The 13403-nt window shown below is 31.8% G+C and overlaps 1 protein-coding gene across 10 annotated transcripts in view; it reads left to right on the forward strand.

The window, feature by feature from the left end:
• Positions 1-13403, forward strand: part of TBC1D5 (TBC1 domain family member 5) — a 579609-nt gene that overhangs the window by 202431 nt on the left and 363775 nt on the right. For 8 of the 10 annotated variants that reach the window (XM_027583569.2, XM_027583568.2, XM_027583571.2 and 5 more), the window contains one exon: positions 9207-9337. The exons of the other annotated variants lie outside the window; for them this stretch is intronic. In XM_027583569.2, coding sequence (XP_027439370.1) covers positions 9241-9337 — 97 coding nt within the window. In that variant the 5' untranslated portion in view covers positions 9207-9240. The remainder of the gene's footprint in view (positions 1-9206; positions 9338-13403) is intronic. 10 annotated transcript variants of the gene reach the window in all.

The raw sequence follows: 13403 nt of genomic DNA on the forward strand, positions 1-13403 counted from the left end.
GACTATATCATGTTTTGTAAATGGGTAAAGGGTGGCATGAAGTTTGTAATCTACCTTTTAAGTGTTTGCTGAGGTTTAGGCATACATTACCAAAATTTTAGAAATTATGCAATGTTTTCATTTAAATCAGTGTGGTAAGAAATCTATATATCTGATTTAATGTACTTATCTTTTAAACATTTATTGTGATATTCAGTGAAATTTTGCAGAAAGTGTGCTGTCTTCTGCTGAAGTATATACACAGGAAAAAGTATGTATATTTGCCAGTAAAAGTGGCAGTTGGAATAGAGTTTGTGTAGCCTCTCTGTTGTGCCTGTGTATACCCACATTACTATTTGTGTATTTATTGTTTTGTTAATTGCTCTCTTTTATCAACCCGTTCAGGTCTTCACTTGTTCTACATGGCATTCATGGACTTATTCTGGTTTTTCAGTATGCATTGATGTCTTGAAAAATTCTTCAGTAGTAGCCATAGAACCCTTATGCTTTATGACATCAGGATATCATGTGAACACTGTATCATCTTGTTTTTTATACTTAACCCTTTTTTCTTTATCCATCTTTCATTTTAGCAGTGCTTGAAACTTACTTTCTTGTAAAAATGAAATGTAGACAGTTTTATTCTCATTTTGAGGGCCCATAATGTTTACATCTTTAAGCTATACATATGTATCTTTTTTTTGTTTTGTTTTGTTTTGCATGAACATCGTAGTTTTGGTGTTAGAAAATATACAGACAGAAGTTATATATATCACAAGTATCTTTTGGGTAAAGATGAAACTATTACAATCAACATGAATAGCAAAGACTCAGAGAATCTCTCAAGTCCTGTTACTTTCCAGTGAAGCTCGAATTCATTATTTACAGTAGGTTACTAATTTAGGTGACTGTCATTTTCTTTATCAATTATAGAAAAATCTGTATATATGTCATCAAGTTGGAAAATTGGAGTTTTTCTTGTCTCTATAAATAATGATGATTTTCTGTTATAATTGAAACATTTTTACATTCATACTGAGGCTTCTTGTTTCATATGTCCAAATATATAGGAGCTGCTACTTACCATGAGCAAATAAGCTAGTCATTTTTGAAGTCACTAATCAGTTAAATTGGTGTTTTTCACATGGAGTATAACATGTCTTCACATTATGCATTATTTTTTTAAAATTTAAGGTCACATCAGAGCTTACCATACCCCAGATTCTTATGCAGTATCATGAATATTTATTAACATTTTATTTACAATATGAGAATGAAACTTATATATTTGAATAAGAATGGTCTCAACAAGTTAACAAAGTTCAATTTTCTTTGTTTTTTGTTTTTTTTTTTTCTTTTTTCTAAATGCACCTATTTTCCTTAGTGGTAAAGATAATATCACTGTAAGAATAGTCATGTACTCTATCTCCATTCAGATAGGGTCCTCAGTGGCTCTTAGATTTTTGTTGGGGTGTCTCATTTTTCTGCATTTGGTAGGGGATGATTTCCATTAAGAAATTGGTTTGTTCATTTTTTTATTATTATATTTCTTTGCAGTTACTTAGGGAAATTGAAAGACAGGTTGCTGTGGGGCCGGGTACTTTGAGTAGTATTATCTTAGTCTTTCCCATCAGTGATTACTAGATTTCAGCTCTGGAAAAACAACTCTCTCCTGCTTTGGGGTGAGTTTTTTTGGGATCTTACTCTCAGAGTTTTGATCTCATTTAATCCTGGGACTCCTATAATGAGCATACCACATATTTTCCCATAGATACTCATCTTCATTTATCTGTTGGTAGGGTTGTTAGATAAAGTTCAGGATGCACAATTAAATTTGAATTCCAGGTAAATTGTGAATACTTTTTAGTATAAGTATGTTATAGATACTACTTTTATTGTTTTTCTGAAATTCAGATTTGACTGGGCATCTGTATTTTTTATTTCAATAATTAATGATTTCAATTAATTAACTAATATTAAGTCTGGCCATCTATTTCCTGGGCTCTTTCCTCACTCAGCTTTGAGCTCCTTGTGTGAAGAGGGCTGGATGTACCTTAATTCATCTATACCTAGTTTTCCTATCTCGTGGTAGTCTGGTGATTTTTACCAACTGAAAGAATAAAATCTCTAATCAGCCATAATGTTTCTTTATCTGAGTATTTATAAAGCAACTGTGTTTGATGGAGTTTGCCCTTTTATGTGAGTTAAGTTCATTGAAAATAATCATGTTTCAGTGAAATGTTGCAGATCTTAATATTAATTAAAAAAATTTCATCTCCCTTTCTCTTTACTTCTCATCATCTCTTTTTCCCTTCTCTTTCCAGCTCTTACTATAATTAGCTAGCATTAACAGCAAATGTTTACTTTAGTTAAATTATTCAGAACATTTATTTTACTTGTCAAAGGTTAGATCAGGTTGTTGTTTGAACTGGTAATTAAATGCAGCCTAATATGCTCTCGTATTTATATGCAATATAAGCCTGGTTCCTCATCATTCTGTATAATTTTGATGTTCAAGACTGACATTTCAAAAAGGTTTTGTCTTTTCAAATATTGCTCATTCTTCTTGACCACCTAATTGTTTGTTATAGTTACCTTGATTTTATGAAAACCTGACTGAGTAGTTTAAAGGCTTGAGGTGTTCTCTATATAAAATAGGGACAGTCACAATTGGAAGTATTTTGGTATGGCTGTATAATAACAAAAGATTTGGTCATTAGGCGGAGCTACTTTCCCAGTCTTTGCGTCTTGAGCATCTGTTCTAGAGAACTCTGAAACCAAATAAGGATATACTGTGGAGAGCTTTTTGTTAGACCACTTTGACTTTTTATAATGCTCAGTTTTCTCTCGATTTATATAGTCACAACTGCCACTTTCTGTTACTCTATAGCATTTGAATATTTGAAAGGCCAAATATATTCTTATTTTGTAATATATATATTTAAGCCTACCTGTGTACATTTCATATATTCTACTTATTTCTGAATATATATATTATATATATATATTATATACATAATATATATATAGTTTATGAATCTAGTTTATTTCTATAGTGGATCGTTTGCCCTAAACATCTTGTTCTGGTAGCCTGGAAACTATAAGAATTAAGTCTTATAATTTTAATTTTCTTTTGATCATTGTTCTTAGGATGGTAGATCCTTATGTATTCCTATACCTGTTTAATTGGCAACACTTAGATAGTACAATTGTGTGGTTGGTAAAAGTGAATTAGGTTTTCAAGATTTTACCAATGAGTGATAGTTAATATTGAATGACATGTATTAAGACAAATGCTTTTATATATAATTTATTTGGCATTGTAAATGCATTTATCTTGTGAGAAACAGACCCCCTGTTGTCAGATGAAGTATTCTGGAAAGGTTTGGAGTAAATAAATAATAAAACTACTTTGATACACAATCTAACCAATATTAAATATTAAGACTTTCAGATGATTGATTTTAATACTTAATTAACTTATTCAGAGTTCAATGTACCCTCTTGCATTAAAGATTGACGGAATTTAAAAATAGAACTTTATTCTTTCTTTCTTTGCTTTACTTCTTTCTTCACTTTTTCTTTCATTCTTTCTTCCTTCCTCCTTTCCTACCTCCTTCTCTCCCTTATGAGGAAGACTTTAAAACATCATTATTCCCAAACATCAAATTTACCTCTAGCTGCCAACATTTTTGAATAAAAGAGGTTTTTTTAATAGTTAATTCTATAGATAATGTTCAGTTACTCTGTCTCTTAATTATGAAAATACAGCTTCTATCAAAGTTTGTTGCTTTTATAGCCAAGATGTCATGTTTTAGGTTATATACCCATCATGGTAAATGCATGCTATCTGTGACAGATACTTATTCATACCATATCCTCTCTCCCTTTGATAACTGTGATCTGGAAATAGTTCATTTAAGCTCTTTGATATGCTTTTCTTATAGGAGATATCTTTATGTAAAGTAATATTACTCTGTCATTTCAGTGTTTGACTTTTAAGTTTACCATCAGTCAAGAATTTAAATGAATGAAGTATGCGTATATGAGCTTTTCTGAATATGGATGTCTTTAGAACACACAATTCAGAATGCTAATTCTCTGCCTATGTATTAGAAGCTGTGAAAGAATGAATACACATTGAAAATACATAGAACTTCAGATTCAGAGGGTATAAATTATTTCTCTAAAGGCTTTTTTGTTCATGTGGTACCATTTTAAAAGAAAAAAAAGTTATTGAACTGACCTGTCCTTTTGTCTGTATCATGCTAATTTGAGATTTTCACTTGAGACTGCTTGTATTGCTTCAGTTGACATGGAAAATAATATTGTTTTGAAATTTTATTAAATATACTTTAAAACTGTTGTCTAAGCTTTAGTGCTAAACTCTTACCCTCTCATTAAATATTAACTATTTTCATAAGACTTACCTTCTTTCAGGCAGATCACTTTTATCCTGAGATTTAATATTGCAAGAACCAGATTTATAAAGCCAATATAACTGTCCTTAAGATTAGTCTTGGATTTTAAATGGCAGTTTCAGCCTAAAGTATCAATTCCTGTGACCAGGATGGCAGTAAACCGTACTGTACAACCAGTTTTGAGTTTTGTGAATTTTGAGTTTATGTGAAGCAGGAAATTTAACTGTTATTTATGGTAATGTAGCAAAGAAGGGATATCTCCTTTCTCAAATCTTGGAAGGTATATTGCTGTGTGTTCTGAATTAGAAAAAATAAGATTGCCTTCAGTTTTAAAAATTCTGAGGGTTTTGTCAGGGAAATTCTCAAGACAGGTTGACATTACTTAAGAAAACTGAAATCCATCAATTATGAACTTTAGTAGTCCTTTACGCTAAGGTATTTATTTTTGGTCATTATATATTTTTCTCTCTACCTGCCTTTTATATAGAGAAGATTAAGTCATATCAAATACAGAAGTCTGGGTTTGTAATACAAATACAAGATGTAATGGTACATTGTGCCTTTCAAAATGTTTATGCCATTTTGACTTTTAATAATGATTATCTTAAAATTTTAGGTTAAAAAAATTTCCCTTAATTCTTTATTTGAATTTTTTTCAAATATTTTCTTACGGTCTTTTTCAAATATTTTCTTACGATTATTCATAATAGCGGTTAAAATGAATATAGACACATTTGTTTAAAAACCTTTGATATTCTTCTTTGTAGTAGTCAAATATTTTTACTCTTGGTCTTATCACAAAACACAAATTGGAAAATTTTTAAGAGAATTAATTCACATTTAAAAGCAACACTATATTGTGGTTTTATAAGGTAATCACAATAGCAGTAGCCAACTTGCAATTAAATATTTTTTTATTCTAGAAAGCTAAAATAGCCTTTGTATTTAAAACCAAACAACAAAAAACAAAGCAGCACCTGCTTAATATAAAGTTACTTTTGAACAAGATTATTATTTGAATCCATAATTAAAAGTAAGAACATCATGTAAACTTTTTCTTCAACAGATTTCTTGAAAATAACTCATTATTACTATTCAGCCAGCTTGCTTTATTTGAATATAAAAGAATTTTAGTGATTCAGTTTCAATCTATAGGCATAATAAATTAGAATATAGTTGATGCCCAATTGTACAGACTAGTTGTAGTAAATTTTATATGTTGGTTATTGATCATAACCATAGATGTTGGTTTCTAAAGAATTATTATTATTTTTTTTAATTTTATTGATTTCAGAGAGAGAGAGAATGAGAGAAAGCACGAGAGGGAAGGGGGTCAGAGGGAGAAGCAGACTCCCTGCCGAGCAGGGAGCCTGATGTGGGACTCGATCCTGGGACTCCAGGATCATGACCTGAGCCGAAGGCAGTCGCTTAACCAACTGAGCCACCCAGGCGCCCAAGAATTATTATTAAAGCTAAAATCAGTGACTGACTTCTTGAACCTAACTTTCTCGAAGGAGTCAAAAAGACCTTAAGTATCTTTGAAAATCTTGAGTGAATATATGAACATCATCATGTTGTAGAGTATCTTATTTTAGCTAGAAAGGTGTATTTTTTGTTTTAATGTTTCTTTTTAAACATATACTTTGATATCAGTTGGTAGTTACTTGTTTATCTCTCATAAAGTTTAAAGTACATAAAATTCCCTTATTTGTATATTTTAGGTATGTGAAGTGTATAACAGCTAAAGTGTACTATAAAAATAAAAAATTAAGGTAATGATATGAAAACATGTCTAGGATATTAAAGAAATTTTATGGAAATCTGGCTGTCAACTTGGAATATGAATTTTCAAATGTTTTCTCTCATATTTTCAAAAGTATAACAAAATGTATGGAGAATATGAATCTTAACATTAAAATAGTTGTCCATGGGCCAAATACAATTTTGAAATGTGTTTAATCTATTCCACACAATTTTTTTTTAGTTCGAGTTATTTGCCAACACTTTAAAGAGATTTCACGTAAAATTCTGGATTTCTAGTTTGTCTTGAATAAGCCGAAACAGAGTAAAGGGTGTTTCAGTCATTCACAGACCCCATCCTCTTGTACCCCTTTGCTTTATACCTTGCCTGTTTGTCTCATTGACTTACTGAGAGCCAAATATAGTGCCGGAGTAAAGAATGTGAGCTCTAGAGCTAGACAAGATAGTTTTCTGGCTTCAGTACTTACTACTGGTGTACCTTAGTTTTCTCTGTGGTAAAATGAAAATGATGAGGAAGGTATGTCAGGAGGGCTGTTGGGAGGATGAAATGATGAATATTCATGAAGCATTTAGAGTGGATTTGACTTATATTCATTGCTCAGTCTACATTCATTTCGATTAATAATGCTTTTTGCTTGACCCCGTTAGGCATTTGAGCTTTGATGGTCCTTAACTTCTCCATAGCAGAGGACTTTATTTCTTAATCTGTTTATTCATTTAATCAAAATTAATCAGATTGTTTTATAATACATGTAACTGATCATTTACTTTTTGCTCTCCTCTACTAGACTGTATTCCTCAGAATTCCTTCAGTATTGTAAGTGCTAAATATTTGCACACGTAAGCAGCAAATAACTGATAGTTGTTTGGATTTATGGATTTAGGATTTGATTTATGGCTTTAGAAATTCCTACTGTATGTTGGCAATGAAAGTTTTCTGCTTTCTGTAGTGTTGGTTTTGCTTACCTTTTTGCTTTTGTTTTAGCCACAGTCTAAGGTGGAAAGGATTTTTTACCATCTGACTGTGAGTGCGAGTGGGTGAGAGTTGGAGAGTTCTGGTAAAACTCAGAAAATGTACAAGAGTATTTTACAAAGTGAGAGTTTTAGGGAGAAACTAAGCAGGATAGAGGAGCATGTTGTGTTGGGAAGAGGCTAGTCAAGGATTTGTCTATTCATTGGCTTCTCTGGAACCTTTTCTCCATAAGTGGAGTCCATATCCTGTAAAATTATGTACTCGTTTTCGTTGGGCTTCCTTTTCCAATTTATCATTCCTCATTGACTCTTCCTATATCATGTCTCTCCCTTCTCTTGAAACTTAAAATTTCATGTGTTACATTATTTTCGATGAAAATTAGTGAGCCTAGTTTATTTTTTTGGAAGATTCTGATTTGGGAAGGTTATATGCAGTTTATAAACAAAGAAAATTTATAAGTAGTTAGTGTAGCTTAAAAGTTCAATAAAAATTAATTAAAAACATCTTTGTTTAAATTGAATCATTTATAGAAATCAGAACCTAGGAGAAAAACCTTCAAAATGAATTAAAAAATAGGTGGTTATTTATATAATCTTGCCTTTGTAAGCATAATAATACTAGAGGTAGAAGCCATAAAAGAGATATAGATATATTTGGGTGCACAGAAATGAAAAATTACTTATGTCACAAAAACACCTTGTTATTTGAAGACAGACACACTCTGAGAAAAATATCTGTATCACATGACAAAGGTTTAATATTCTTAAGATCTAAAGAATGCTTACAAATTATGAAGATAATCATAATAAGAAACTCCATCCACACAAGATAATAAATAAATTTCAGAGAAAATGTATGAATCTTCAGTAATCTCACTAGTTATCAAGCCAATGCAATATAAGATTTGACTATCACACTGGTCGATAAAATGAATTACCCATTCCCATTGTTAATGAGGGTGCAGGGGAATGAATTGTTCTATGTACGAATCTTTCTAGAGCATAATATGCCAAAACTTATCATAGAGTCTTATTTTTTTAAACACATGTTTGGTCCAGCAGTGACATAAGAATTTATCTTAAGGAAATAATCATAGGTTGGCATAGAGATACTACTAAGATATTCATTGTGAAATTGTTTATAGTGTTGAACAGCTGAAAGCATTCTATCTGTTCACTAATAGGGAATTGGTTACATAAATTGGTATAGTTATTTAATGGAATACTAGTGGTCCATTTGAAGTGATAATATGGTCTTTTTTATGGGTTGGAAAATACCCACAATAATCTATATAATCAGTATATTTAGTATGTTAGATCACATTAAAATATATATTTTAGAAGTTTTTTTTTTTTAAAGATTTTATTTATTTATTTCAGAGAGAGAGAGAATGAGAGATAGAAAGCACGAGAGGGAAGAGGGTCAGAGGGAGAAGCAGACTCCCTGCTGAGCAGGAAGCCCGATGTGGGACTCGATCCCGGGACTCCAGGATCATGACCTGAGCCAAAGGCAGTCGCTTAACCAACTGAGCCACCCAGGCACCCTAAAAATATATATTTTAAATGCCAGAACAGAAACAGGAAGGATATGTGTCATAAAATGAAATGTTAACAGGGCTACTATTTTTAGCTAACACAATTATGAATGATTTTAGTTTGCTATATTTTTTATATTTTGAAATTTTCTATTGTAAATGGGTATTGTTTTGACAATGAAATAAGAAGATGCTATAACTGGGACTGTAATTTAACTTACAATTCAACTTTCTGTGCAGAGGTTTATTGAAAATACATGTGATTGAACATTGCGGTAAAGGTTACCAGTGAAGTTCAAATTTGGGGAGAGTTTTTGACATGGAAATTTTGTGCCACTTTTTGCTTCTTTGCATATGCCTGCCAGTGTGTTGTAACAGCCCCTGAAGCCTGAGGAAAACTTGTTAATGTCTGTAATGCTCATTTAATCATTTCAATCTTGTATTTATCCCTAGTCATAGCAGAAAGAAAAAATATCATTTCTCTGTCTCTCTCTCTCTCTCTGTCTCTCTTTTTTTTTTTTTTTTTTAAATCTCCCAGGTAGTCACTTTGGTGACATTGTCCAGTTCTCATAATGTATCATTCCTTATCTGAAACTAGACACCCTCTGCAGCCAGAAGAACAAGAAGTGGGCATCGATCCCTTGTCAAGTTACTCAAACAAGACTGGAGGTGAGTTTTGTATGCAGATACATTCTGTGGTTAATGGAAAACCTAGCAGAGAGCCTCTAGTTAGCTCTGCCTGCCTTCTGTATGTAGTTCTTTTCATGAAGCAGAGCAGGGTATCTTGAAGCACACTTCCCTGGATAGGTAGAGAGCACTCTGACACTAATGAATACCACACAACGTCAACTTTCAATTATAGACAGAAGCATTAGCCAAATGTTTAATGCACTGTCATTCTTTAAAAAAAAAGATAAACAATTACTTCAACATAGGGATGTTGAAATACAAATGGCCTTTGTCAAACATCCTTTAAAGAAGTCTTAAGCTTCTGGTGTTGATTTTGCAGGGAATTTTTGCCTTTAAAAGTAAGTTGACATTATTCCAGGATAAAAGACTTGCCTCATTCTCTCTTCTCTCTCTCTCTTTTAAACTAATTGAAATTTGCGTCTTACTTTTCAAGATCTATACATTGAAATTGTTGAAAGAATAAAAGAGACTGTTAAAATGTAAACTGCATTCAGGGTCTACCTTATAAAAATTTATCAAATGTGTATGTTTCAGAACTCTGTTTTGTTTTCTCCATATTGGTAATAATATAGTATCTTGAAAAAGGAAGCAGTCAATTTGTGCAAATTCTTAAAGCCTTATCTTTATTTTTAGTTGATTCATTGACTCAGGTTACTACTTGTAATTTTTTGCTCATGAAATATATACATCAGGATTATGAGCTGTTTTTTAAAAAAAATCACAAAGTGATTCACATAGATTTTGTTTACTTCAGATACAAATTGTTTTTTCTATATTGGTAGAAAGGTCTGCTATTAACTTGTGTTTTGGGAATTTAAAAAAAATGATTCCTTAAAGTGGTTATTTCTTTAGTGCACAAAGCTTGACTTTATGGAGTGTGTTCATGGTTTTTGTGCATCTTTACTTCCTTCTACATCATACAAATGCCATTGTTGTTTTCAATGAAAATAGTATAATTTGGGGGCACCTGGTGGCTCAGTCAGTTAAGTGTCTGCTTTCGGCTCAAATCATGATCTCAGGATCCTGGGATTGAGCCCCGCCTCTGGCTCCTTGCTCAGTAGGTAGCCCCTGCTTCTCTCTCCGCCTGCCACTCCCCCTGCTTGTGTGCTCTCTTGGGTGCTTGCGCTCACGCTCTCTCATCCTCCCTCCTTCTCTCAAATAAAACGTTTAAAAAGAGTATAACTTGCCCTACAACTTATTTTTGTGATTTTATTTTTTATTTTTATTTGTGTGTTTATTGAAAAGGTCTCAAAAAGACTGTTCAAGGTTTTAATATGAAAAAAATTGTTAGTATCCCATTTTAGTTTCAGCATCTTAAAAATTTCAGTGGTGAGAATACTACATCTTCTAGTGATGTTTTTTAAATGTAATATCTGTAAGAAGCTCTAATAATTAAATAAGTCAAATTATTTCACAAGCTTTTCTGTAAGTGGGTATTTGTAAGTATATAAAATAATTTCACCAAAATTATCTGATTTATGTGCTTATTTTAGAGCACAGTTTTTTTTTTTCTTTTTAAGTACGTATTTTTTCTGGTCTAGTTCATTAAGTATTGGGTTCTATTTTTTTATTTTAACTGGTTAAAAAACATTTTAAATTAATTTTATCCTTTACTGTTTGCAGGAATGAGTAGTTACCTTTACTGAAAAGGCTTTTCGTTTATATCCTAGCCTAACATTTCTATGACATACAAAGTTATTAGGACTGAATTGATGTTTAAAAGTGCCATTAATTCATTTACCCCAAATGTTCATTAACAATGTAAATGTATGCTGATGTTCTATGAGACAAGGAAGTGACTAATGACTCTTCCAACTAACAACACTTAAAATGAATAGAAACTTTAGATAGCTAATCTTGAAGTAATCAAGACCCTCATTCAGCTTGGCATCTCTGTATGCTCTAAAACAGCTGTCAACTGTTAAAAATATATACAAAACACACATACGCACACGCACATGCAGAAAGAATGATATGTAAATATCTAGCTCTTGAAAGCCATGAAGGTTACTAACCATAGTGGGTTTTGTGCATTGTATATGTAAATATTTTATATGAAGCATCTATTTCATCTTCTTAGATTTCCTTTTAGCAGAAAAACATGTGTTGCATTTTAATAGGGTTGTCATATTTATTTGAAGAATCATCACCTTTCTAGTGTGTTTGTTTATTTTAATATATGTATTTCATGGGGCTCTCCACATATTTGAAGCCTTTTACACATTTTTCCCACCAGGGAATTTATGGCAAATGGATGCCTCATTTTATAAGTAGTCAAACACTGGACTTAATCAGTGGTTTCTCTATGTAGAAGTTATGTTTTTATGGTTTTGTTATTAATTCCTGTTAAAGATTCCATAAATAAACAATAAGTCTTCAGTTTCTCAAAACTGAATTTTAACGTTAATAAAGAAACAGTACATTATTGAGTTAAATGATTCTGAGTATTCTGTAAAGCATTAGAAAAATAGCCACATCATAGGAATAATAAAGAGAAAGCTGCTGCTTATTGGTTTATTTTCATGGGTGGTGGCGGAAGGTCGGCAAGAACAGAAAAAAACTGTTTGAATATATACATGCAGAATTTTCCTTGTGAATCAAACATTTAACTGCTTGAATTTCTTTTTTAAATGGAGAATAGCATAGAAATTATGACATATTTCTCTGTGTCCTATTTGGTCACATACATAGTTTACTACTTTTAAATTCCAAGATCTTTGATCAAGGGGTATCAATTAGAAATTGGCAAGTTACCTGTAATTCAGTTGAAACCATAAAAAAAAACCCAAATGTTTGTTCAACTATTCATGATTATTCATTTGGAGGAAAAGAACATTTTCCTCTATTAAGTCTCTTTGGAGAATAGCACTTTGTTACATATTGCCAGAGTTTTTAGCTTCAATTTTATATGCCCTCTTACTTACAGCTTTTATAGTATTCAGATAATTACTTAATGTAATGCTTTTTATATAATATCTGTTTCAAAGCTTTCTTTCAATCTTCAGGGATAAAATATTTAGTAACCTACTTAAAAAAAATCCAAGACATTCAGAATATCCTGCCTACTCCATTTTTGACTCTTGTAATTTTGTTTTTGTCCCCAGTCTTCCTTTTTTCTGTTGTAATATCATAGAATTTTAGAACTAGAAGGGCGTGCCTGGCTTTATTGCTGAACAAATTGGTATTAATTAAAATAGTTCACTGAAGTTGATATAATAAAATGGTGCTCTCCTATTATGATCTTTAATATTGTTTTCCATATAGCAGAATTATATTTAGATTTGAGTAAAAGATGAATTTGTTTTGGAAAGATATCTGACAAAAGTATAGGATGCTGTCTAAGTCATCTTACTTTAAACCCTGCCCTTGCTCTAATTATAATTAGAGGGAATCATCATGAGGAAAAAAAAATCTTCCTTTCCTGGCTTAAAACTTTTCAGTGGTTTTCCATTGTGCTGATAGTAAAATCCAAACTCTTGACCATGATGTTCGCTGTCTCGTCTGTCTGGCCATGGTCAGATGTGCTAAACCAGTTTTAAACTCTGGACCTTCCCACAGGCCATTGTTCTCTGACATTATTCTTGATTCCTTCACAGCACTCATTCTTAAATGTAATTCTGCATTCATTTGTTTGTTTGTCTCCTTGTCTAATGTGAAAGCATTATGAGGGCAGGAACTATTGGTGTATCTGTTGGCCCACGGACACCATTGAATTAATAACAGATAAATGAATTGTGTTTTACCAGTTTGAATTCCTTCACTTACATTAATCAGTAATTACTTCATGTATCTTTTTTCCATCTACCTTTTTCCTTTCTGTCCTAAGTTGTAATGTATGAAATCTGTTTTATCCTCTCATTGTTTTAGTACTTTAATTTTTGTTCTTTCAGGGCTTCAAAAGTCAATATAATCTCCTCTCCTCTTTTGGTCTCATTGACCTCTCCCTTCTTTGAAATCCCTCTTAAAATTCACTTTTTCCATGTTTTCTTTGATTTTTGACCCAAGTCAGAATTTCCCTAAGAACCAACAGAAGAGAATATTCCGC

The sequence above is a fragment of the Zalophus californianus genome, chromosome 1, assembly GCF_009762305.2.
Source record: "Zalophus californianus isolate mZalCal1 chromosome 1, mZalCal1.pri.v2, whole genome shotgun sequence".
NCBI classification, from domain to species: Eukaryota; Metazoa; Chordata; class Mammalia; order Carnivora; family Otariidae; genus Zalophus; species Zalophus californianus.